Raw genomic sequence first — 22,844 nt, forward strand, 5'->3', positions numbered from 1 at the left:
GAGGTGAAACACAAGTAAGCAATATGTCTTTCCTTATAAAATTATTTCTTCAACTGCATCTCCAGCTCCCATCTCCAGCCAGTTTGGTTGTAGGGTATCACAAAAGCTCTGACAACCTGAATTGGCTGTAACCCTTTCAAGTGTTAAAAGGAGATTCCAAGGCACTACAGCAGACCTTTATCTCCCAACGTGTGCTGAAAGTCTCCTTTCTGAAGGAGAGGCAGGAAAACTAAAGCAGTGCTTTTACCTCAATGATTTTTTTTCCCAGCCAGCAGCTCTGTGTGTGAAAATGGATAGTCCTCTGAATATTCCTGCTCAAAAACAGTGAATAAAACAAATGAGAAGCCCAAGCTATTTCACAAAATGTATCTTTATTTATTAATTGAAAAATAGCCCTGTACTGTAGCCAAATATCCCCCACAGCACCAGTTACCTGCAGGGAACTTGGCACACAGTTTGAAACACAGATGTTGTACCTGGAAACATCAGCAAAAGCTAGGGAGGGGATAGAGGCAGTGTTGGCACTGAAATACAGTATTAAGACAATGCTATCCAGGCCACCTGAACCCAAGGTGGTCAGTTTTAGTCACCCTCCCTTCTTCCCAAAGACCACAGACTTCTCATTTGAAGACTAAATTAGAACATAGAAAGTGAAGCAGTTTAAGAGTAGCTGATTTTCTGACAGATCTGGCTTCAAATAATTTTTATCCCCATGATGCTTAGGAGCTTCTTGATCCAGAAATTCTAGGATGGCTCATAGCACAGACATTCACAAGGTTGTTACTGAAACTTGATTCCTTGAGCCAAGGGCAAATCTTTGCTGTAGTTGATTGTACTGAAAGAGAAACAAGAAGTCAGAGACCAGACTTAACCACTGAGACAGATTATGCAGTCCACATCCTATGTACAAGCTGCTTATTTCTGTCACATCTAAACAAAAGATTTCTCTAAAGCAATTTGCTTACTTAAAACTATGAACTTCACTCCAGTTTTCAATATAGTAGTCATGCAGAGGAAAAGACCACATTTGCCATTATCTCTTTCTTTATGGAGAATCTTACTTCTCTTTATCTATTTTTCTCATACTTGGAGAATGTCCAGATAGAAAAACCAAGGTGGAATTTCTCATGTTCGTAAGTCGTTGCATGGAAAGCATAGATAGCACAGGTAAAGGCTATGGCAGTCAGCAGAGGATACTAATCTTCATCCACTACAGACTGTCAGGAGGTCTGTGGATAGCTAATCAACATATAGCTGAATCACCTACCAGAGGCAGTAGTGGTGCCCTCATGGTCTCCTCACTGTGGCTGAAACTCAGTGTATTTCCTGACAAGTTTCAGTAATTTTTCAGATGAATTTAAAATCAATTGAGTGTGGAGGGGGGGGGACCCCAAAACCACCTTATTTTTTTCCCTTGGAAAGTATAAAAAAAGTCTTCATAAAAACCCTTCAAATCTTCTTCTGCTATGAATGTGAAGAAAAGGCAATCACACTTATAGATGGTGACATTCAGCAAAGATAGTAGCCTTGTAGTCAAAGATTTATATGTTTTGAACTTTTGGAAGTTCATCTGTAATTTAAATTTATCTAGTCTGTCTTACCAAGTAGACCGCCTCATATAAAGTTTCCACGAATCACTTCCAGATTCTCTTCCTCCACCAGTGTGCTTTTCACCACCTGTAGCAAAAGTATTACGAATTAAAACCTATTTTTGGACATGGGAATCAGGACTCATTCTAGGAGGTAAGACATTTTTATAAAAATACATGGGAAAAGCTATTCCTTTCTCTTGTCCTATATCTGAGCTAATTTACCACCCCACACAACACACACAGCTAGCTCTCCCTTCATACTTGATGTAAAAAAACATCTCCCTGGAGTTCAAAGGCTCATCATGGTGGCACTGGAGGACGTTGTTTTAAAACAAACCTTCATCTTAACACAAGACAAGAGTACAAGAATGTGCTGGTTCTTGTACTGTTTAATTGGTAAGGTTAATTTAATTGGTAAGGTTAATACTTCTTCTTCCACCCCCTCATTTCTTTAGGTATATTAAAAAAGTGAAATCAAGGCAAAAATTTGTATTTAAAGATTTTCTCATGAAAATACTACATACCGTACATCTTATATAAACTTGCCCGTATACACAGAATTGCTCAAGATTGTTTTAATTAAAACTTCTACACAGTTTTGCACCTGACCATATATTTAAATACCCACAGAATATATCTCTGAGTTACATTCCTTTGATAGAGGGGAGGAGAAGGAAATAACACACGGAATTTTTAAAAACCTATTAGAACTATTTTTAAAAAAGTTTAAATCTAACTAGTGTTACTCAATATCTGTATTCTGCTAAAGCAGTATGATTCAAAATTAACTTCACTGATTTATTTACATTTAGTCATTTAAATGGATTGATTAAAACATTGAAGAAGCATAAGTAACATACCAAAAGCACCTCCAATCTCAGCTCCACTGGTTGGGATGTTAACATTCACAATACCACAATCAGATCCCTTTGGCCTACAAAGATAAGGCACAATTCCTCCTTAGGATCAGGAAAGGCTCCCTCCCTAAAATGAGTGCTGTAAAATGCTCAACTAGCATTATGTAGGGTTTACAAAAGACATGAAAGACTGATCTTATGTTCCTCAAGAAAGTATAAAAATAATTTAAATTATACCCAAGCCAGCGGAAAATCCTTCCCAAATCCTTGGTAAAGATACTGCTGGAAAGACCTTGTTTTACTTCATTATTCCAGGCAAAAACCTCTTCTTCCTCCTAGAAGAAACATGTGTCAATGGTTAAACCACGACTATCCAAAGCAAAGCAGTTACAAAGAAGCTCTGTGAGAAAAGACCCAACATACCACAGCCACAGTGCAAACGTCCAGAACAGCACTGGGCAAATACACGTGTACCAGCAATAGCTGCAGTGCTGCACGAAACACAGTCTGCCTTTGAACAGACGTGAACAGCATCAACAATGAGCACCAACAGCAGGAATCTGCTCCTGTACAGATTCTCATCATAACTCCAGCACTCTTCACATAAATGTGGCTACACAGTGAGTTGAACTGTGGCTATCTCACAGTGCAGAACAAGAGCTACCAATTCTTGAAGCACTGGGACTATTGCATGGATATGACACACATCTGATATCTCTCTTGTGACTCTACTGTTACCATCCTTGACACTCGTTTCACCACTGTAATTTTACCTTAAATTTCAGCACATACAGTATGGGAGCAAACGTCTCAGTGTGGACAATGGGTGCATTATGAGGAAGGCCAGTCACAATGGTTGGTTCAACATAGTTTCCAGGACGATTTATAACCTTCAAAATAATTTAAAAATAAGCAAGTTAGTTCCAATCAGTATTCAATTTAGTATTAGTGTAGAAAAGGAATCTTTCAGGGTCTGACCACTACAGCTGAGAAGTCAGAAATGGAAGACCAGGTAGTACTTTAAAACTTTAAAATTTACTTATTTAAGTATTTAAAATATAGAAGCATAACTTATGTCCACTAAGGATGTAATCAAACTGTAAAGTGTACAAGCTGAAACTTCCATTCTCTTACTTGTAAGCTACTTAGAATTTTAAAGATATAAAGAAGTTGCCAACAGAAGACACAAAGCCCCAGAATGATAAGTCAATGAGAATTAAGCATCCTGCATGATGAAGATGTACAAGTGATTGTCTTGTATCTCCAGTATTTAGACAGAACTGCAATTTACCTTTGTTACGTGTTTGACATTCACCATTTACATTGCTTTTTTTATTTTCACTATCACTTGCAATTGGGGAGTGGTGTAAGGGTAGCTTCCAAGTAGAATTGCCTTTACCCTGAAGACAGGATTCCAATTCAAACAATTCTCAACCTGATTAACTTGACATCCTGTAGTGGCTGACAGGACAAGCTGAGGTACAAGCTTGGCCTAGGCCATCATGTTACTGTACTTTTTTCCTAGAGCACAAACTGTAGCAGTGAAAATAACTTTGTCACCTTTCCACCACAGACCACAGAGCCACCTTGTTGTTTTGCTTGTTCTACTGCATCAAGGAACATTTTCACTGCTTCTTTGGTATGAAGAGGCCCATACAGAGTGTCAGCTAAAAAAAAGATTCAGAAGCAAACTTTCATCAAAATTCTGTATGTTTGCAAATATTCTTATCACAACATCTTGGAATTAACTGTTCTTTCTGTCCAGGATGAGCAGGATTAGCCAGATTCTTCATCTTCCTTTCAGAGTTTGTATTCTAAATGAAACCAGCTATTTCCACCCCCTGGTAAATGGCTAAAATTAGATACTTTGGATCTATAATCACTTTAGGATTTAAATAGAAATAAACCAGCAGCAACACTTTTCCTAAACCCATGAGATGGAAATAGCTACTTACAATCCCATGGATCGCCAATGCGGACCTGGGCATAGGCCTTGGCAAGCTTTGCCACCACCTCATCATGGATGCTTTCATGGAGAAACTAAAACATGGTAAGAAAGTTGTAAGACAGTGCAGCCCATGTAACTATTCCTGAAGTACTACTGCACTTCGAAGGGGGCTGAATAAAGAATGGAAGTAGTATTGTTTGTATTCAGCAAATCCCAAAATAAAAAAGAGACAGGGGCCAAGGCTTCTGAAACAGCACTAACACCAGAAAATGAAGATGTAAAACCTTCATCATAAAGATTTAAAACAAGCCAAGAAACAAGAATCTGTTTTAATTTTACCCCATCTCAGATCAGTGTTACCGATGTGCTCTGTAAACATTTCAATTCGGTGTTCTAGAATAAACCCTCCAGAAACTTTATTGCCTCAGTTTGAGGAATCACTGCCCATCCAATACACCCAAATCAATTAACCTACATCCACTTTGCCTAGTATTTACTGAATCAACCCAACTCTGACAAGACTATGCAGACACTGACACTATAACACCACTGAACTTGTTGAAAATGATTGGTTAAGAATTAATAACAAAGTAGGTAACACACACACACCCTTGCTTTTCTACAATATAAACACTGAACCAAAATTTGTAGTAGTCATAAGAAAAGCTCTGGCAATGAAAACAGAAATACAGAACTTTGCCAAGTACTATTTTCCTGACTTACAGCATATTTAGAAATATATACAAAGAAACTGTTTAGAGCTAGAATTACACTGGAATGAAACTGTGTTCTTATTTTTCCACCATACATTTTTTGACAAAATAAAAATGTGTTTCAAATATTATTTATTGCTCTTTGCAATATTAGGAATTGTTAGGCATTTTCTGAGCCAATTTGGAATTAAGTTAAAATTCAGAGCTACCCAAACCAGATGATACACATTTACTCACCAGCCTTCTAGCAGTTGTGCATCTCTGACCTGCTGTTCCCACAGCAGCAAATAAAGCAGATGGAATGACTAGGTTTAGATCTGCGTCTTCAAACACTTAAAAAAATTAAAATAAAAGCATGTTACTAGAGTAAATGAACAGTTGACAAGACTTAAGAAGATAAACAATATTGGAAACTGTCTGGTTGGTCAGGAATCTTTAGGAATAGTTGCACTATTGCACAGCATAGTAAGAAACAAAGAAACACCTCAAAACTCCCACTATTTCTCCGCAGCTGGAATTAGACATATGCAATTGGACATAACTATAGGATTGAACTACTGAAGAGAGCTGTTTGCAATAAAGTTTGCAAATAATTCCAGCTTCCTTTTAATTCAGGAAACTACAAGCAATTTTTGGACATTTCTCCACCTTGTCTGTCTCTCACTGAGAAGTTTATCAGCATAAAGTAGCAATCATAAAGTGTATCCATGTGGCCTTGTAGAAAGCATAGCTAAAACACACAGGTGTACAGTAATAAAATGTACAATGAGCTGAAGAAATTCATCTGGCTAGAAGACATTGAGATGTTTCATAAAGCTCAAAAGAGCCCCAAAATATCACACAGCTTAACAAATCCCACTAAAGTCTCTTAATCATGCAAATCATGCAAAACTATAATGAAGTTCGGGATGAAGTCAAACCAAACAATGATTCTGTGATCCTTCAAAGTCAATTCCAAAAAAGGCAGGACTTTAACATTAAAAAATGAATAACTTTCAAAGCATTAAAGAAACTTATACTGCTGGCTAAAAATCCGCATCGGAAAAAAGAAGGACCTGCTCAAATGTGATTTTCAAAAGAATAGATAATGTAGCATCATGTTTGTACTTCAAACTTCAAGAGTATTGATATGTAAATAAGCACATTTGTCCAGAATATGAGAAAGGTGAAACAAAAGGCAACAGCACAACTGGACAACAATTTAGATACTTACTGAGCTTATATATTCTTTTCACTCAGCTTTATAGTATTTATGTTGTTTATCTAGGAACTGTTTCTTACCCTTTGGTACTTAAACCTGAAAAATGTGCTACTGAAATAAATACCTGTATGCTTTTCTTTCAAGTATCATAAGCATACTAGACTTTATATCTATGTACTTATACTCTAAAATGCTAAAAGTGTAGTGCTCATGAGATTACATATAATAGTGCAGTCAGGCAATCGAACAGGCTTCCCAGGGAAATGCTGGAGTCTATGGATGGAAGTATCCAGAAAGTATGAGGACATGGCACTTGAGACATGGTATAGTGATGAATATGCTGTTGCTGGGTTAAGAGCTAAACTTAATCTTAAAGGTCTTTTCCAACCTTAATGATTCTACAGCTAAAACCATCATAAAATCAAATTTATTTTAGTCCACAATCCATTACTGAAGCCTACTGCTTATCTCATTCTGCTCTCCTCTCCAACACTGATTACTTAAAACATCCTGGAATCTCACTTTTTGTCTTAAAACACTGCTCCCTACACAACATAAAAGACAGAAAACCCCCGCAACATTCTATTATTCTACATGAACTATACATACTTTTAAAAGCCCAGTGTGGGGAGAAAAACAAGAAAACAAAAGAAACAGAAAAAAGTGACAATTAGCTATGAATATTTGCATACTAGCTTCCAAGTATAATCTGTGGGACTAAATTTCTACAGCGTGTATTACCAATAATGGCATTGTTTCCTCCCAGTTCCAGCAGGCTTCGACCTAATGAAAAACACAAAATAAGTTATGCCCTGTGCACATGTATTCACTCCACCTCAAGTCAGTGAGGCTACCTCTACCTAGAACTAAGCTTCATGAAACATATTTTTATGGATAAACAAAATGTTTTAGAGATCACAGTCAACTAATTACTCTAGCCAAACCAGAAAATTACAGGAAATACTACATCTATCACATATTATGAAGATACCCGCACAGCAGCTATGGCACAAAGAAGTTTAAAAGGATAGGCAATAAAACCGCTCTGGAAAGAAAGAGATTAAAACAGAAAAAAGTTGCAGCATAAATAGTACAACATAGATAAAGAATAAGGTTCTACAAAAATAAAAATGCACATAAAATTTAACTAAGCTCATTTATTTCCCTGGCAACTGTTGATCTACAATCTGAGACAAACAAAATCACAACCTGCATCTGGGTAAATATTAGCTATTTGTTCTGGTTTTTGGGGGGCTTTTTTTACATTTGTATGAACTTTAAATGTATAAAACAAAAAAAAAAAATGTTTGCAAGGTAAGAAGAATCCAGCTGATGATATTCTTGCCTGTACACTTTTAAATATTTGCAACAAATACAGCACCTCAAAAATCATCACTGTATTTATCAGGAGTAAAAGGTGAGGGGGAATGTATTAATGTATTCTATTCACATTGCCATAAAGACCATAAGCCCTGGTTATTTACCCTAACGATTTCCATACCATTAAACACTAATGGACATCACCACACCTCTCCCCAAATTAATTGTAGGACTATGGCTATGTGGATAAACTGGAAAAAAAATCTGAATTGTAACAGAACTAACTGAAAAATGCCATATGTATCTATGAGCAGTTTCAAACCACGATTTATCCACGACAAAAAAAAAACCCAAAAAAAAAAAAAAAAAAAAGAGGTAACACAGCTGAAACAAACTGTTATTTTAAAATCTTATGGGGCACTGCTGCCTTCAACAAATATGGAAAGAAATAGAGAAGAGCCCACACACTCACCAAATCTCTCCTGAACCATAAGTGCTACTTGTTTGCCCACTTTTGTGCTGCCAGTGAAGGATAAAAGGTCCATTCTTTCATCTCTTGCCATTGCTGTCCTGCACAATGGGACACAAAGCACTGTGTTCAACAAAAGACATGCAGACAGAAAAGCAGCTTCCACACACATCAGCTTCCACATCGATCAGCTCCAATCAGGAAGAGCTTAACACCAGAGCCACTTCTTTGAACCATCAAGCAACTAAGCTAATGTCAGGAAAGCTTCTCCTTAGCCAGAAAAAAGGAACATGGCTGTTTCCAGCCACCTTTTCAGACAAAAAAGCATCACCTGTAGTAACACTGAAATTCAGTCTAAAGTATATTCTGAGATTGTTATGATCCATAAGAAAACATGCAAATCTATAACTTTTTTAAATGCCTGTCATATGTTTTGCCTTCTCTTTAAATACTCAAAAGATATATCTGAATATACACTTGTATGGGGGATTTCCTTATCGTAAAAATCAAATAAAGTGATTTGGATTGTACAGGTTCCAAGCACAGCACATCTATGAGCAAGTGCAGAGTCCTGTATGACCACAGAAAAGGGGAATTATTCTACTCCACAACTAATCTTAAAGATGCTACATATTCAAAACACTCAAGAACATGGTAAGGGGAACCTAATATTAACTGTACTCTTTGGGTGTAAGCATATGCAGAAGTGGAATATAAGCTTAGTCATGTCTCTTCATTAAATATCTGACAAGTTCTTTGTTTGCAGTTGATCTCACAACAGCAAATTGACATATGTATTATATTTAATGTAGGGCCAGAATTTCAGATCTGCTGATAAAAATCATGGCAACATGTGCGTTCCTAGAGACTAGAATAACTTCACAAAAAATACCTCAAAGAATATTTTTTTACCTTTTATAAAGGTTCACCAATAGCATGAAATATTACATACCCAATGTCTGCTCCACCACAAACCAGAGAGCAGATTGCTCCAGGCAACTTGTTATCCTCCAAGACTTTTGCAATTATCCTGGAATGAAAGATGTAAAAATGTTAGAGATTTCTGACAAGTGCAAATAAGGAATGAACCATTACAACTGTCTGGGGGTTTTGGGGTAGTAGTGGTTTGGGGTAATTGTTCTCAGGAGTTAATATTAGATCTACAAGACTCAGTAATAACCTGTCTTAAGGGGCCTACTTTTATGTAGCATTTTAAAACAAGTGCTATTGGTAATGCACAGAAAGTATTTAAAATGTTAATATAAAGTAACAATAAACCTAAAGGAAGTATCACTATGAAATCTATTTTTTGGAAAAGTTCTCCTTTTTATTGGGATGAAGATCAAAGAAACCAGAACTCACTTTGTAACAGCAACACTAACAAGGGATGTTGTAGGAGCACCCTTCCTAGAAAGGGAAAAAAAATTACATTATTTTCTTATTCTTTTAAATTCTTTAAGAATAAGAAATAATTCAAATAAGCAAATTTTAACATCTCTGATCTACAGCACACTTTGGTTAGGCTGCTTTTCAGGAACAAATTAAGACAGGAGTGCAAGTATTTCCTTCTGTAGCTGAGCATTCAGAACTTCTGTTGAAATCTATGTGGACAACAGCTAGGCCAAACTTTAGACAGAAGGAGGTAGATGAAAGGAAAATAGGAGATAGGAGAGAAAGTAAAGCTACTTATTTATATTTTTAATCTTTACTGTACCAACTCAGAATATATTAACTACCACTGCTGCAAGCTCACATCCTGGGTTCTTTATTCACAGACCATTTGGCTAAGTCTTGGATGGATCTGACCTTAGTACCTCAAAGAGGAACTTACCACAAATTTAAAAAAGCTCTGACTAAAACTAAAGAGAATTTAAGCCTACATTACATAGAATCAAATATCCAGAAACACCTGACACTCAGTAATAATTTCATGCCTGAGTTAATAACTTTACCATTTAAAAATACTGCTAGCAAGGTGGACAATGAGATCTTACCAGAGGCAAGCATTTCCACAGATCATTGCAATTGCACTATTCCACCCATAAACTGCCACAGGGAAGTTGAAGGCCGTGATGATTCCCACCAGCCCAACGGGATTCCACTGCTCTATAAGGGCATGGCCAGGTCCTGAAAGCAAAGTCACAACATAATGCAGTTTTCATCCATTTAATGTTTGGGGTTTTTCTAAAAAGGGAAAACATGTAAGCAAGAAACATAGCATCACTCTTCATTCCACCACAGCATTAGCTTGCAAAGAGCTGTATTATTTGTGTTCCACAGCTTACATGGATAAGGTTAGCTAGACTGTACAAAAAGCTAATGATTTGACAACAAAGTTTTTTTATTTTAGTTATTCAGTTAACATATTGATGACTTGAGTTAATCAATAACTGACAAGGAGGTCTCTCCTTTCTAAGTACACTTCAAAACTTTTTACATACTTTTCTCTACCACCTTTCATCAATAATCAAAGAGAATCTAATGCTTCAAAGAAGAGAGAAGATGGATGGACTGACCTGCTTATCTGTCACTTCATTAGGTACTTCAATAGTTGGCACTACTGCCCACTACATCTATTCCTAAAGCTCCCTAAATATCACATCGAACAGAGATCTTGATGGACTACAAGACCATATATTTAAGCTACACCTCCATATCTTCATTTCTTTAAAGGAAAAAAAACCAAAACAAACAAAAAACTCCTCACACAAAACCAAAAAAATAATGCATACTTACTTTCTGAAGGCAAAATAGGTCCACCAATCATTCTAGACAAACCAACAGCATAGTCACAGACATCAACATACTCTTGTACTTCCCCAACACCCTCGACAAAAATCTTCCCCATTTCCAAAGAGACCTGAAAAAATTCAGAGTAAGAAAAACTTTTTTACAAAATTCCCTTGGACCCCTAATATATTTGGTCTCCCCTTGATGTTGGGTGTATCTGCTCAAGTAAGATTTTAACTTGGTGGATTTCATTAGAAGAGATTCACCTCTTCCTCAGTTATAGAGAACTTAAAGAAACAACACACTAGACAACTGGACATGGGTCATATCCCAATACAATAGGAAGAAATTAGAAAGGGAAATTAATGGAGAAATTTTTTTTTAAAACTACTGAAAGGAGGGTCCAAAACTAATGAGATTCATTCATATGTTTAGATCAACAGCACCTTGGATTTACATCATCAGGCTTGCCTACATTGTGGGCCAGGCAAGGACCAAGTTGGAAAAGGAATTACTCTGCTCCAGCAAAAGAAAACAGCCACTTACCTTTTTCATAAGCAAACCACTCATTTTACAACATCTCCAAGCAAATTTGAGATATTTCATTTGCAAAGACTGCTGAAAATGCTTACACATGTTTAATATTTTAATAACCTGGAATGTTTAGGATCAATGTATTGAATTTTTTTTTTCTAAAGTTGATCTTAAACTACATCCTTCTCTTAAAATTTATTTATTTATGTTAGATATACTCAGTTGAAATATATCAGTGAGAATAAGCTGGTATTTGATGATACTGTCATCCAAAAATGAGAAAATTTGAAAATTAAGGAACTGAGAAATCACCTACTTATCTCCAATCAGTTTTGTGGTCTTGCTCTGAATAGCATGGACTCTCCATGCAGGTATCACCTGACACTTTACACTGATGACTGTACTTTAAAAAGGCTGTTAAATGAGGAATCAGGTTCAAAGGATTTCCACTGGATTTTTCTCTCTATGTCACAGTTAACATAAGGATGACTAACTGTATTTCTGTATGCCTGTGGTCATCTCAAGACAGAAGGAACAGTCCATATCTGACCAAAACCAGAGCAGCATCAGACATATTTACTGAGAAACACAACAGTGGGTACGTGCAGTAGAAACATTGGGATACTTCACCACAGCATGGCAAGGTGAGGCTGGAAATTTCCTACAGCATATGAGAAAGATAAGTTTCTATGCAGTTCCTTTTTACATATTCTAAAGCCAGGCAAAGTCCTAAAACCTGAATACCTACTGCACTTCTTTCACCCTGAAATTCATCCCCAGTCCTAGCAGAGCTGAACACATATATTATTTGTTTGGGAAAACTAAGAAAATATGGCAAGAAGCTGTAAGTTTTGGTCAAGGAATAGAGAACAAACTTCTGTCTGTCTACACTTATAAGGGAAGCTCTACTATTTTTGAATACAGGAGTACATTAGCACTGTAATTCCACAACAGAAACTGTGCTGAGGAGATAACATCAAGGAAAACGGCAGAACAAAGTTTTGGAGGTTAACAATATCGGCTTGACTACACATGGAGTTATTCACTGACAGCTGTTTCTGAACAGCAGCATAGGCAGGCAAGCCCCGCAAAAAGAAAGTGGAAGTTTCCCACTTGACTCCTTTTCTTCCCTAGAAAGAAAAGGAGTAAAGCAAGAGTTTTAAAGGAGTGGTCCTTCAGCCTTTATGTCCTGCACGGCACTGCAAGATCACCTCATTAAGACCATCTCAACTTCAAAAGCCTTCTATTTCCACATGTCACTTGACAAAATCCTGCAGATCACCAGAAAGAGCTCATGGTTAAAATCTCTGTATTATAGGAAGGTCTTTTTTCAAGACACTTTTAGTATTAGGAAGTGCCCTATCTAACAGGCAGAAGGGCAGAGCAGGGCAACAGTTGTACCACTCATCCCAGAGAGGCCCATAATAAATTTTCTTTTCCTATTATAAATTGCCAATTCACAGAATCACAGAATATCCTGTGCTAAAAGGGACCCACAGGGATCAAGTCCAGCTCCTAGCCCAGCACTATCTCCAGGAATCACACCATGTGCCTGAGAGCATTGCCCAAATGCCTCTTGAACTCTGTCTGGCTTGGTGCTGTGACCATTTCTCTGGGGAGCCTGTTCAGTGTCCAACCACTCTCTGGGTGAAGAACCTTTTCTTAACAAGTAACCAAGCTCTCAGCTGATACAGCTTCATGCCATTTCTACAACACAGTAATTTTAAAATTATTTTCTTATTTTTAAAATTAAAACTTAATTAGGCAAGCTAACAGAACTAACAGCAATTACTTAACAATTACTAGAGTTAGTATTGCAGAAAAAAAATAGTATTACTCAAAAAAACCCAAGTTGTGACACACCCCTCACCTTCATTCCACACCCTCCCCCCCCAAAAATGTAGGCTACTTCTGAAAATACCTTACCAAGCTTCCTAGAACTTTGATTTTTTGTCTCAGGGCATCACCAATCTGTCGCACTATTTCTCCACGTTTAGGTGCAGGGATCTAGTCAAAACAAAACAGAAGAATCTATATGAGATTGAAAATCTGTAACTTCTACTGTATATATACTGCTAGTTTTCTGTCCTTGTAGTAAGCAGTCACAGATTGCTGTGCTTTTTTGTTTATCTTCCCAAGACACTGTTACTTGTTCATTTTTATCATGTGCACTGCTTTACAAGAAACTGTTTCCTGCCTCAGAGACTGATAATCGTACAAACTTTTTGTCTGTTCAAAACTTCAGTTTCACTGAATATTGCCAAAAGCATTTAGATTGTTAATTCTCTTACTTCTGTTCAACTACGTCACCCACAATGCAACCAATCAGCTGCACCTCAAGAAACAAGCAATTTTCATAAAAGTGTACTTACTGGTTTCTGAGCCTTGAAGTGTACTTAATACCATACTTTCAAACTTTCTTTCAGTATGACATTTTGTTAGCAGAAATTAAGACACATAGAAACCTCAATCATGAAAATATTAAGCTCATACACCAACTCTTAATATATTTTTTAAAGTGTAGTATCAGTATGGTAAATAATAATCAATAGCCATGTTTAATTTGCAAACCATATGCAAAAGGATTTACAGGTTTAAAACAAGTTCTCTGTAAAAACAAGACTGAGGAGAAATGCACAAACCATGCAAGCATAGCTCTGTACGGCCAATACCTTTCAAGTAAGCACATTACAAACAACAAAATTCACAAATTAATAATAATAGCTTTGAGAAAAAGCCTTCAAGAAACATTTGATGTATTGATTTTTTTATCAACACATTGAATGTTTCCTGAAGGCTTTTTATCAAAGTTAATGTTATTTGTTATTTGCTATTGTTGGATTGCTTTCAGGTTATTTCCAAACATGTTATGAGTTACCAACATTAGACTCACAAATTGTAACAAAAGAACACATACTAACATATCCTGAGGAAGCTGTTTTGTTCATCCTAAACTTTGTTGCTAGACAACAATTAAGATTTGCTGTCTTCAGACAAGATAAACTAATGTGCTGGCTAAAATATAGAGTTCACATCACCTTTTGAAATTCAGGTTTCAGGCTCTACTAAAGAAAAAACAGGTAGCTGTAGGAACCAAGCCTGGCACAGCCATCAGCAGAATGGGTGCTGGCTGGACACAGGTGGTAGAACTGCATGGGGAACTACAACTTGCTAAGGAAGAATAGCTTAGCTGTTACATACAACATAACACTAATGCTTTTGAACCACACAGTTGTTCTGTGAAATACTGAACAACTGTATTGTTCAAGACAGCAGGTGAACCAAAAACCCCCATGTTTATAACCAGCAGTCTTCCTCACACCAGGAGAACAGGAAGATGAACACAAGTTACACCTCCATATATTCCACAGAGCTCTCCCAGAAGAGGGGGCAACAGGAAGTGAAACATGTATAGGGATAGTTTACTTACTACAAGGTTTCTGAACTTCACCAGACCTGCTGGCAACAGCTCACAGGCACAAGCCTTGGTAAATCTGCCAGGGTTTTGAAAACAAACATATCCCACAAGTCAATGTCCTCATCTTTGTACCCCAGTGGTATCATACACATACTATCTGGGCTTATTTCTTGAGGTCTCCATTCCAGATTTTTGCTCCAATGTATCACACACAGTACGACCACATTTTTACACCTTCACCTTATGAGGCAATTTTATCGCCTGTCTCTGCCACAGATATGTAATAAATGAGAAGTCTCCATTAACTTACATCAGCCCAGACCTTCCATGCATCTTTAGCCTTCTTTACTGTTTCTTCATAATCCTCCAAATTACCCTACATGAAAAAGCACATCAAGGTTAGGAAAATCAAACCCCCAAAAGAAATGCCACAAAAAAGCTTCCACACCTAACTCAAGATTAACATTTTCATGGAGCGTACTTGTACTACAGGATACCACTTTTACAGGATGCTTGTAAATTGATACAATTTGGTTTCAATATGACAAGTTGTCTGAAGACACTGTCAATGAAAAGCATATGTACTGCCTAAATTAAAAACAAAAAAAAACCCAAAAACAACAACAAAAAAAGACGTGAGCAGAAATTTTCATTGGGGTATTAGAAGAAGCTCCATATAGAATAACAGTTTTATAATTTTGTATATATATATATACATACATACACACACACACATATAAATATGTCCTACTCCATCAGCCTCACTCGGCATCAAGGGCCAGTTGAGTCTTAATACACAAAAGGAGTAGGTTAATACAATAGTGCTACTTTTACAGTTAAAAAATTGACAAATTTACTACTTTAATGTCAAGTTGATCTCCTTCCTACCTCCTCCCAGGCCACTCATCCTTACCAAATAGAGAAAATCTGTTGCTATTCTGCAACTTCCCTAAGAACAAAACGAAAAGGCAAGGGAAGGAGTCTTGCTCTTCCCAACAATGCTTGCAAAAGTGCAAAAGTGAGAGGCAGAGGGCTGGAGAGACAAAAAAAAAAAAAAAAAAAAAGGAAAAAAAAAGGAAAAAAAAAAAAAACAAACCCAAAAAAAAAACAAACCAAAACAACCAAAGAGCAAACAGACTGCTTTTCTTCCCAGGAAAGCCGCAGGCATATTGCCAGCAGTAGGCTGAGACGAGCTCCAGCGGCGCCCTGGACGCAGCATCCCCTGGCTGCCGCTGCCGCACGGGGGGTTTCGGGCAGGGCAGCGCCCGAACCCGCAGCTCCTCCCGCCCGCTCCCGGCGCTGCCCCGGCCGCGCTCACCTGCCGCACGGTGGCGATGGGCTCGTTGTTGGCGGGGCAGTACGTGGTCACCACCTAGAGCAGGACGGCAGCGGTGAGCGGCGGGGCCCCTTCCCCGGGAACAGGGCACGAATCCGTAAGGGCCCCGCCGCCCCCCACCCCCGAGGCCCCGCCGCCCCCCACCTGCCCGCGGCCGCCCCAGCGCCCGTTGTACACGCCCGGGTTCTCCTCCCGCAGCCCCAGCTCCCGCAGCCACGCGTAGCGCTCCTGGCCGATCAGCAGCGTGGACATGGCGGCGGCCGGCGGCCCGGCCCGCGGCAGCAGCGCGGCCGAGGCGCGGCGGAGCCCCAGCATGGCCGGCGGCCGCCAGCGCGGGGGGACGGGCAATGGCGGCCGCGCCCCGCCCGCCCGCCGCCATTGGCGGCGCCGCGCCCGCGCCCCCCGCCCCGCCCGCCTGGCCCCCGCCCCGCTGGCCGGGCAGGGACCCGCTGGCCGGAGCCCCTTGGCCGGGCCCCTGCCCGAGCCGCCCTGACCGGGCCTGACCGAGCCCCACTGTCCGAGCGGTCCTGCCCGAGCCCCCCTGACCCAGCGCCCCTGCCCGAGCCCCCCTGACCCAGCGCCCCTGACCGAGCCTGTCCGAGCCCCCCTGACCGAGCCCCCCTGCCCGAGCCTGTCCGAGCCCCCTTGTCCGAGCCCCCCTGACCGAGCCCCCCTGTCCGAGCCCCCCTGACCCAGCGCCCCTGACCGAGCCCCCCTGACCCAGCGCCTCTGTCCGAGTCCCCCTGCCCGAGCCCCCCTGACCCAGCGCCCCTGACCCAGCCCCCCTGACCCAGCGCCCCTGACCGAGACCCCCTGTCCGAGCCCCCTGACCGAGCCTGTCCGAGCCCCCCTGACCCAGCGCCTCTGACCCAGCCCCCCTGACCGAGCCTGTCCGAGCCCCCCTGTCCGAGCCCTCCTGACCGAGCCCCCCTGCCCGGGACTCCCCCGCCCCGCGCTGGCAGCGCAGCCCAGCCTGTGTGCTGTCGAAATCTATGCACACTCTGCTTCTTTTCGAGAAGGGACGACTGAGATGGGACCTCATCAATGTCTATGAGTGTCTGAATGGAGGGTGGCAAGAGGACAGAGCCAGGCTCTGGTCAGTGGTGCCAAGCAACAGGACGAGAGGCAACAGGCAGAAACTGGTGAACGAAATTCACTTGAACGTGAGGAAGAATTTCCTGTGCAGGTGACTAAATGCTGGAACAGATTGCCCAGAGGAAGTTGGAATCTCTCTCACTAGAGATATTCAATAACCATCTGGACACAAATCTGTGCCATGTGCCCTAGGATGACCCCACTTAAACAGTCAGGTTGGACCAGATGTGCTCCCTTCCAATGCGATTGATCCGTTCTATGATTCTGTGTGATTCCATATACCCTTCAAGAGCTGCAGGGGCAGAGGAGTCCCCAGCTCAGGTTTTTCTAATTCCTGCAGAAAATAAAAACAGGGGGCATCAAAACAAGAGGGAAAATCTGTAGCTATCCTTATGCAACAAATAGTAATATGTGGGAGTATGCACAGTTCTTTCCCTTCTCCAATACCATGCTTGAAAATCTCACTGTCTTTGGCTTCTGAGCCATCCACTTTATCTACATGCCAGTGTTTGTGAAGTTACAACATTTTTCTTTCTCATATGCAGGACTAACACACTTGATATGCACTCACCTTGCAAAACTGAAAGTGATTTCTATCCCATATTTTTACTGTAATTACACTTCAATGGCTTTTGAAATTTAGATGACTTACTGTGATCATGAAATATTGTTTGTTTTCAGGAATGCAGTATTTTCTGAATGGCTAAACCAATGAGGAATAAACCTTGATACTAAATGTCTCAGAACAAACTTATAGGATAGAGAAGAAATGCCGCTCTCAAGAATGCCATTGTTTATTTTTTAGTTTTCCACAGCTACACACTTTTCCTTAATATGAATTGCATTAACTATAAATAATTATTTGCTCTTTAAGAAATGGTTGTTCAAGTATATTTTTTTTTCAAATGAAAAATATTTTTGGATGATGCAAACAGAGTAGCAGTAGAAAATAGTATTGGCAAAGTTCAAGAGCTGGCTTTGCCTTTGGCTGTGCTGCATGCAAAATCAAACTGTCTCTTACTTGGAAAATGTATTTGGATACTATAAAACTTGTATCAAAAAAGGTAGCAATGTTTTCTTTCTGCAGAACTTCACGATTTTTTACCTTATATATCTTTACATGATCAAACAGGTGTTTTACAACCACATAGCTGCAATGCATGCATTGTGTTCTAGCAAAAAAGTGGGACTCTCAGGGCAGTAGCTGATGCATGGGAACTGAGTTTCAGTTCCATGGTCTCTTCTCGTCACCATAAGCAAGCAGTTCTCTAGCAACAAGTGCACACAGCTATTGGTGCAGCACCTACTGGTTGAGCCACAGGGAAAATCTGAAACCCTGGCACTGTTGGCTCTGTTCATATTCTTTGCTCTAGAGCATCCAAGCAGATGAAAGTATCACTGTCATAGATGGTGCCAAAGTCCTTTCTGGAGGGACCTGGGGCCAGCTTGTCTGCAAGCAGACAGTGATCATGATGCAGGGCTAACCGTGTGAGTCTCATGGGTATTAACCATCCACTGCATGAAGATGTGCTTAGACCTACATTCAACATTAGCGCAGGGCCCTAGCTCTTTTTCAACCTGCTGTGTCCAGTCCAGGTCTATATCTAAATCTATGTATGTCTTCAGAAGTTGCAAGCCCAACAGGGGTGTGAATTCAGGCCAGAGTCTGAAATAAAGAACATACACAATATGTTCTGTCCTACAATTGCAGAGCAAGGCTAATCACAGGGGAATTTGGAGGATATAAAAACATTGTGCAATAGCCAGATACATGGAGGTAGGAGTGGGAGGAGAAGCCCCGTATCACACTACTGTATGTATGTTTTTGTTATTTGTTCTATTTGATGGTATGGGCATCCTGAGCTTGATAGTTTTAATCTTTATTAGTCAGAGTTTTAGAGAGAAATTATCTATCTATGGTAAACTTATTTTGCTTTGTGATCATACCAACATGACAATTTGCATTCTCCATTACTTAGACATGTTGTATCCACCACTGAGAGTGCATCTTGAAATTCGTGATATTTAAATGGTCATGAAACATTATTCTTCTGTAAGGTTATAATTAAAGTTGTTAAAATGTTCACTTCAAAGAAAGCATTCAAAAATATATGAAAATATTAATTTCAGTGATGCTTGTGAAAATTGGTAAAAGTACATCCTCATCTTGTCCATCAAAGTTTCCTTCTTTCCAGATCTGATCAGCTGAGCATTGTCACAAGAGTTCTTGGCTCCAGCTTAGGGCAAAAAACATTGTAGTCAAAGGGGCTTGGAAAAGGAGGCAATTCAACAATATCCCAGTCATGAGACAGACTTTGAATCCCATGAAACTGTTCTTGGGTTCTGGATTCACTACAGGGCTCTTCAGATGTAGTTCTTCTTTGCACTTTGCTTATTTTCTCATCTGTAGGAAGAGGTACACGTTTCTTGCATCTTTAAAGCAATATCCAAGGAGCAGTACCTGGACATAATGAGGGTGGAGGCCAAATGTCCATGTTCAGGAGATCCCAGAGCTTTTACACTTTTGTGAATATAGAAGAGCTTCAACAGAGTACAAGCAATTCAAACAAGAGGAGTGGGGAGGAAAAGGAGGAAAGCTTCCAAAAACAGGCTTAAAATTTTGTTTCATTTCACATATTTTTGCAGCATGACAGAGCCTTGCCTTAGAGCAGCAGGCTCCTTTGTCCTGTTCACATGACTGTGATTTCAGTTAGTTTTCCGAAGGAACTGTTGTCTTTTTCTCAGTGGTAGTACACAAGGAATTCAAAGAACTATAGTGATTTGTGCTCTCAAAACAGTCAAATCTATAAGGGGGAAAGCAAACAACAAAATGTCTCTCTTGACCTGAAGTACTTCAATCAGTGCTTTTCACTTCTGTAGTTTGTCAGTTACCCATAGTTTAAAGTGTCTGATTTACACCGCACTGAGAGTGATAACTGCCAGGAATCACTTTAATCCTAATAAATAGGCGTATATGTTGTATATCCCATAAAGACAAAAGGGTTTGAGGTTTTAGGAAAAAACAACAAACCCAACAAGGTATCTTGTCATATGCACAATGCAACAAGGAATTTAGCATGCTCAAAAACAGATTTTGCATGTTTAGCTCCAAGTTACAGTGCAATGGGCAACATTCTACTATCTGGCAACAATCAGCAATAACTTAATACAAGTGGTAAGAAGATCACTTCAGTGGAATCTGAGGCTGAAAAGGAAGTTGGTTCAGCAACAACCTCTGTACTCTGGATTGTCCTCTTTCCATGTTGTCCATGCACTGGTAACCAGAGAGTTGCAGTTATTCCATGTGAAATGAAAGCATCCTTGGGTGCAGCTTGGTGACCTGTACTAAAATAAGTTCCTCTACCTTTTATATAGCCTTTTCCACCTGCAGAAAGCAGTTTAGAAAGTCAGTGACCATCATTAGAATAATTTAATCTCTAAGGAAATGGAAATCCCTATAAATTGCTTCACACACTAAAGAGAGAAATCCCTTTGGATTTAAGTTTCTACCTGGTATTTAGCCCTCAGGCCTTGCTACTGTATCATTTATCGTTGTCCCATTTTGTTACCACTCTAGAGTTCTCATATAGACTGCAACTGTAGTAAAAGTGCTTCTTTACAAATAACTCTTAGTAACTCTTCTTTCCAAAGGCTCTTAGTAATGTAAAAATGACTAGCAAACCCACCTTGCACGTGCTTGGCTTCTCATGGGAGTTGTGTATATCTTTACACTGATGGGTGGAATAAATGATGATCAATCATGTATTTTACTCAGGTTGGCAGCCTGTCCACAGTTGGGCTCTGCCAGGGATTGATACTGGGCTTCATACTGTTCAACACCTTCATAAACTATCTGATGATGGGATTGAAAGCATCTTCTTTAACTTCACTGCTGATGCTGATGCTGATTGGGTGATGATGTGAATCCATCAGAAGGGAAAGCCATCTTAGAGAGAAATTCTGACATGTTGAAAGAGTGGGCAGGAAAGAACAGAGTGAAGACAAGTGTAAAGTCCTCTATTGAGGAGATAACAAAAGAACCCAGGACAGGCTAGGATCTGTGTGGTGGGGCAACAGCCTTACTGAAAGGGACCAGAGGTTCCTGATGGACAGCAAGCCAGACATGATTGTGCAGTGCACTGCAGCAGTGGCAATGGCAAAAAGCTAGAGAACCTGCCTGTCATGAAGAAAGACTGAAGGAGTTAGGTCTCTTCTCCAGTGGAGAGAAGGCTCAAGGGATTCTCTCCTCTCCTCCCTGCCAAGGCTCAGAGGGGATGTAATCACATTATTTGAGTACTTCTGAGGCATCTACAAGGATAATGGAGGGTCTCTTCAAAAAATGCTACATGTAGAAGACAAAGGACAGTGATACAAGTTGCACTGGGTGACGTTTCATCTTGAGGTAAGAAAGACATTTCTTACAACAAAAACAATCACTGGAACAAGTACCTCCCTAGGGACTTGGTAGAGTTCCCATTGCTGGTGGCTTTCAAGGTGCAATCAGATAAAGTGCTAAGTAATCTCTAGATTCCATTTCCCACAAAAGGATTTAATGATTTTCCAAGGTCCCTTCCATGATTCTCTGGCACATGTGGGGTGTGTTGTTCTAGAATCCAATATATAAGCAATAGAGAGCAGGACAAGGAGAGGTGCAAAAAAATTTAAAACATACTTGAAAAATTCGGATGGATTTGAGGTACATTTTGAATGAAGGTAGAACTAGACCACATGGGAGGGGGGGCGGGGGGGGGGGAAAGGGCAGTGTCTTATATATATATGTGGATCTTTGAATAACTTTGTTATCAGCACAGGGCAAGACTGTCCATATTAAGTAGGCATCCCAGAAAAAGTTTACTTGCCAATTTTCATGTTACCACATGAAACAAAACAAAACAAAAAAAAATCAACAAAACCCCAAAAAAGACCCTGAAAACCCCCAAAACACCAAACACAACTCCCCCAAAAACCAAGCCAAAACAAACAAACAAACACCAGATAATAAATTACTGGGAAAGGTGGGACTTGGAAAACAACAAAAAAAAACTCCTCTGTGTTTAAAGGGGCTTACCTGGAAGTTCAAACAGCCAGAGAGAGTCCAGCTTTTGTGCTGCTAATAGTGCTGGGGCCATGAGCTATACATTGCATCTACCTGTTGCTAAGCATTTGAGGATAGAAAGCAACAGGGCAATCACATTCAACATTTTTCTCATGCTGATAAACTTGTGTCTCTTCTCATGTAGTGCTTATGATACTATCCTGACTATGAAGGAAGTTAAAGAAATGGGTGTTTGTGAAGCCATCATAACAATTTTTGCAAAGATTTCTCTCACATGTAACTTAGCAGCTCAATGCCTATGTGGGTGGTAAAGTTGTTGTGAAAATAGCCTCCCCTCTGGTAATGTAATTATTTAGTGCTGTGCAGCTTTGCATTTCTTGGTCTTTCAGTAGCATTGCTTGGTGAGAAAGGTTGGCTGTGCAGCCGATACAGCAGCATTAGGCAGATTTCTCTGTGATACATGTAAAATATGTCTACTATGACATTAAGAAATGAAAAACCAAAAAAAAAAAAAAAAGAATCATCCAAATGTTAGCTAAATAAGTCTGGATATCATTATTATAACTTGCATATTA

General features: G+C 39.7%; 1 protein-coding gene and 1 long non-coding RNA gene across 3 annotated transcripts; one reads left to right on the top strand and one right to left on the bottom strand.

The window, feature by feature from the left end:
* Positions 1-352: 352 nt before the first annotated feature.
* ALDH7A1 (aldehyde dehydrogenase 7 family member A1) lies at positions 353-16,447 on the bottom strand. Of its 2 annotated transcripts, XM_085567286.1 has the most exons (19): positions 16,263-16,447; positions 16,101-16,154; positions 15,093-15,158; positions 14,795-14,858; positions 13,291-13,371; positions 10,837-10,960; positions 10,095-10,227; positions 9,463-9,507; positions 9,053-9,130; positions 8,104-8,201; positions 7,053-7,094; positions 5,348-5,442; positions 4,405-4,489; positions 4,010-4,116; positions 3,223-3,339; positions 2,687-2,784; positions 2,453-2,526; positions 1,602-1,677; positions 353-835 (listed from the first exon to the last, which is right to left on the bottom strand). In XM_085567286.1, the coding sequence occupies exons 3-19, from the start codon at positions 15,113-15,115 to the stop codon at positions 781-783; spliced, it is 1,395 nt and encodes a 464-aa protein (XP_085423412.1). In that variant the 5' UTR covers positions 15,116-15,158; positions 16,101-16,154; positions 16,263-16,447; the 3' UTR covers positions 353-780. The 2 variants fall into 2 exon arrangements, with proteins under 2 accessions (XP_085423412.1, XP_077646386.1); XM_077790260.2 differs by lacking the exon at positions 14,795-14,858.
* On the top strand, positions 16,015-21,953 carry LOC144248269 (uncharacterized). The gene is made up of 3 exons (XR_013341662.2): positions 16,015-16,173; positions 17,138-17,304; positions 17,895-21,953. It is a non-coding gene; the product is annotated as an uncharacterized LOC144248269 (long non-coding RNA).
* Positions 21,954-22,844: the final 891 nt, after the last annotated feature.

Source organism: Lonchura striata, chromosome Z (genome assembly GCF_050655825.1).
Source record: "Lonchura striata isolate lonStrDom1 chromosome Z, ASM5065582v1, whole genome shotgun sequence".
In the NCBI taxonomy this organism is placed as follows: domain Eukaryota; kingdom Metazoa; phylum Chordata; class Aves; order Passeriformes; family Estrildidae; genus Lonchura; species Lonchura striata.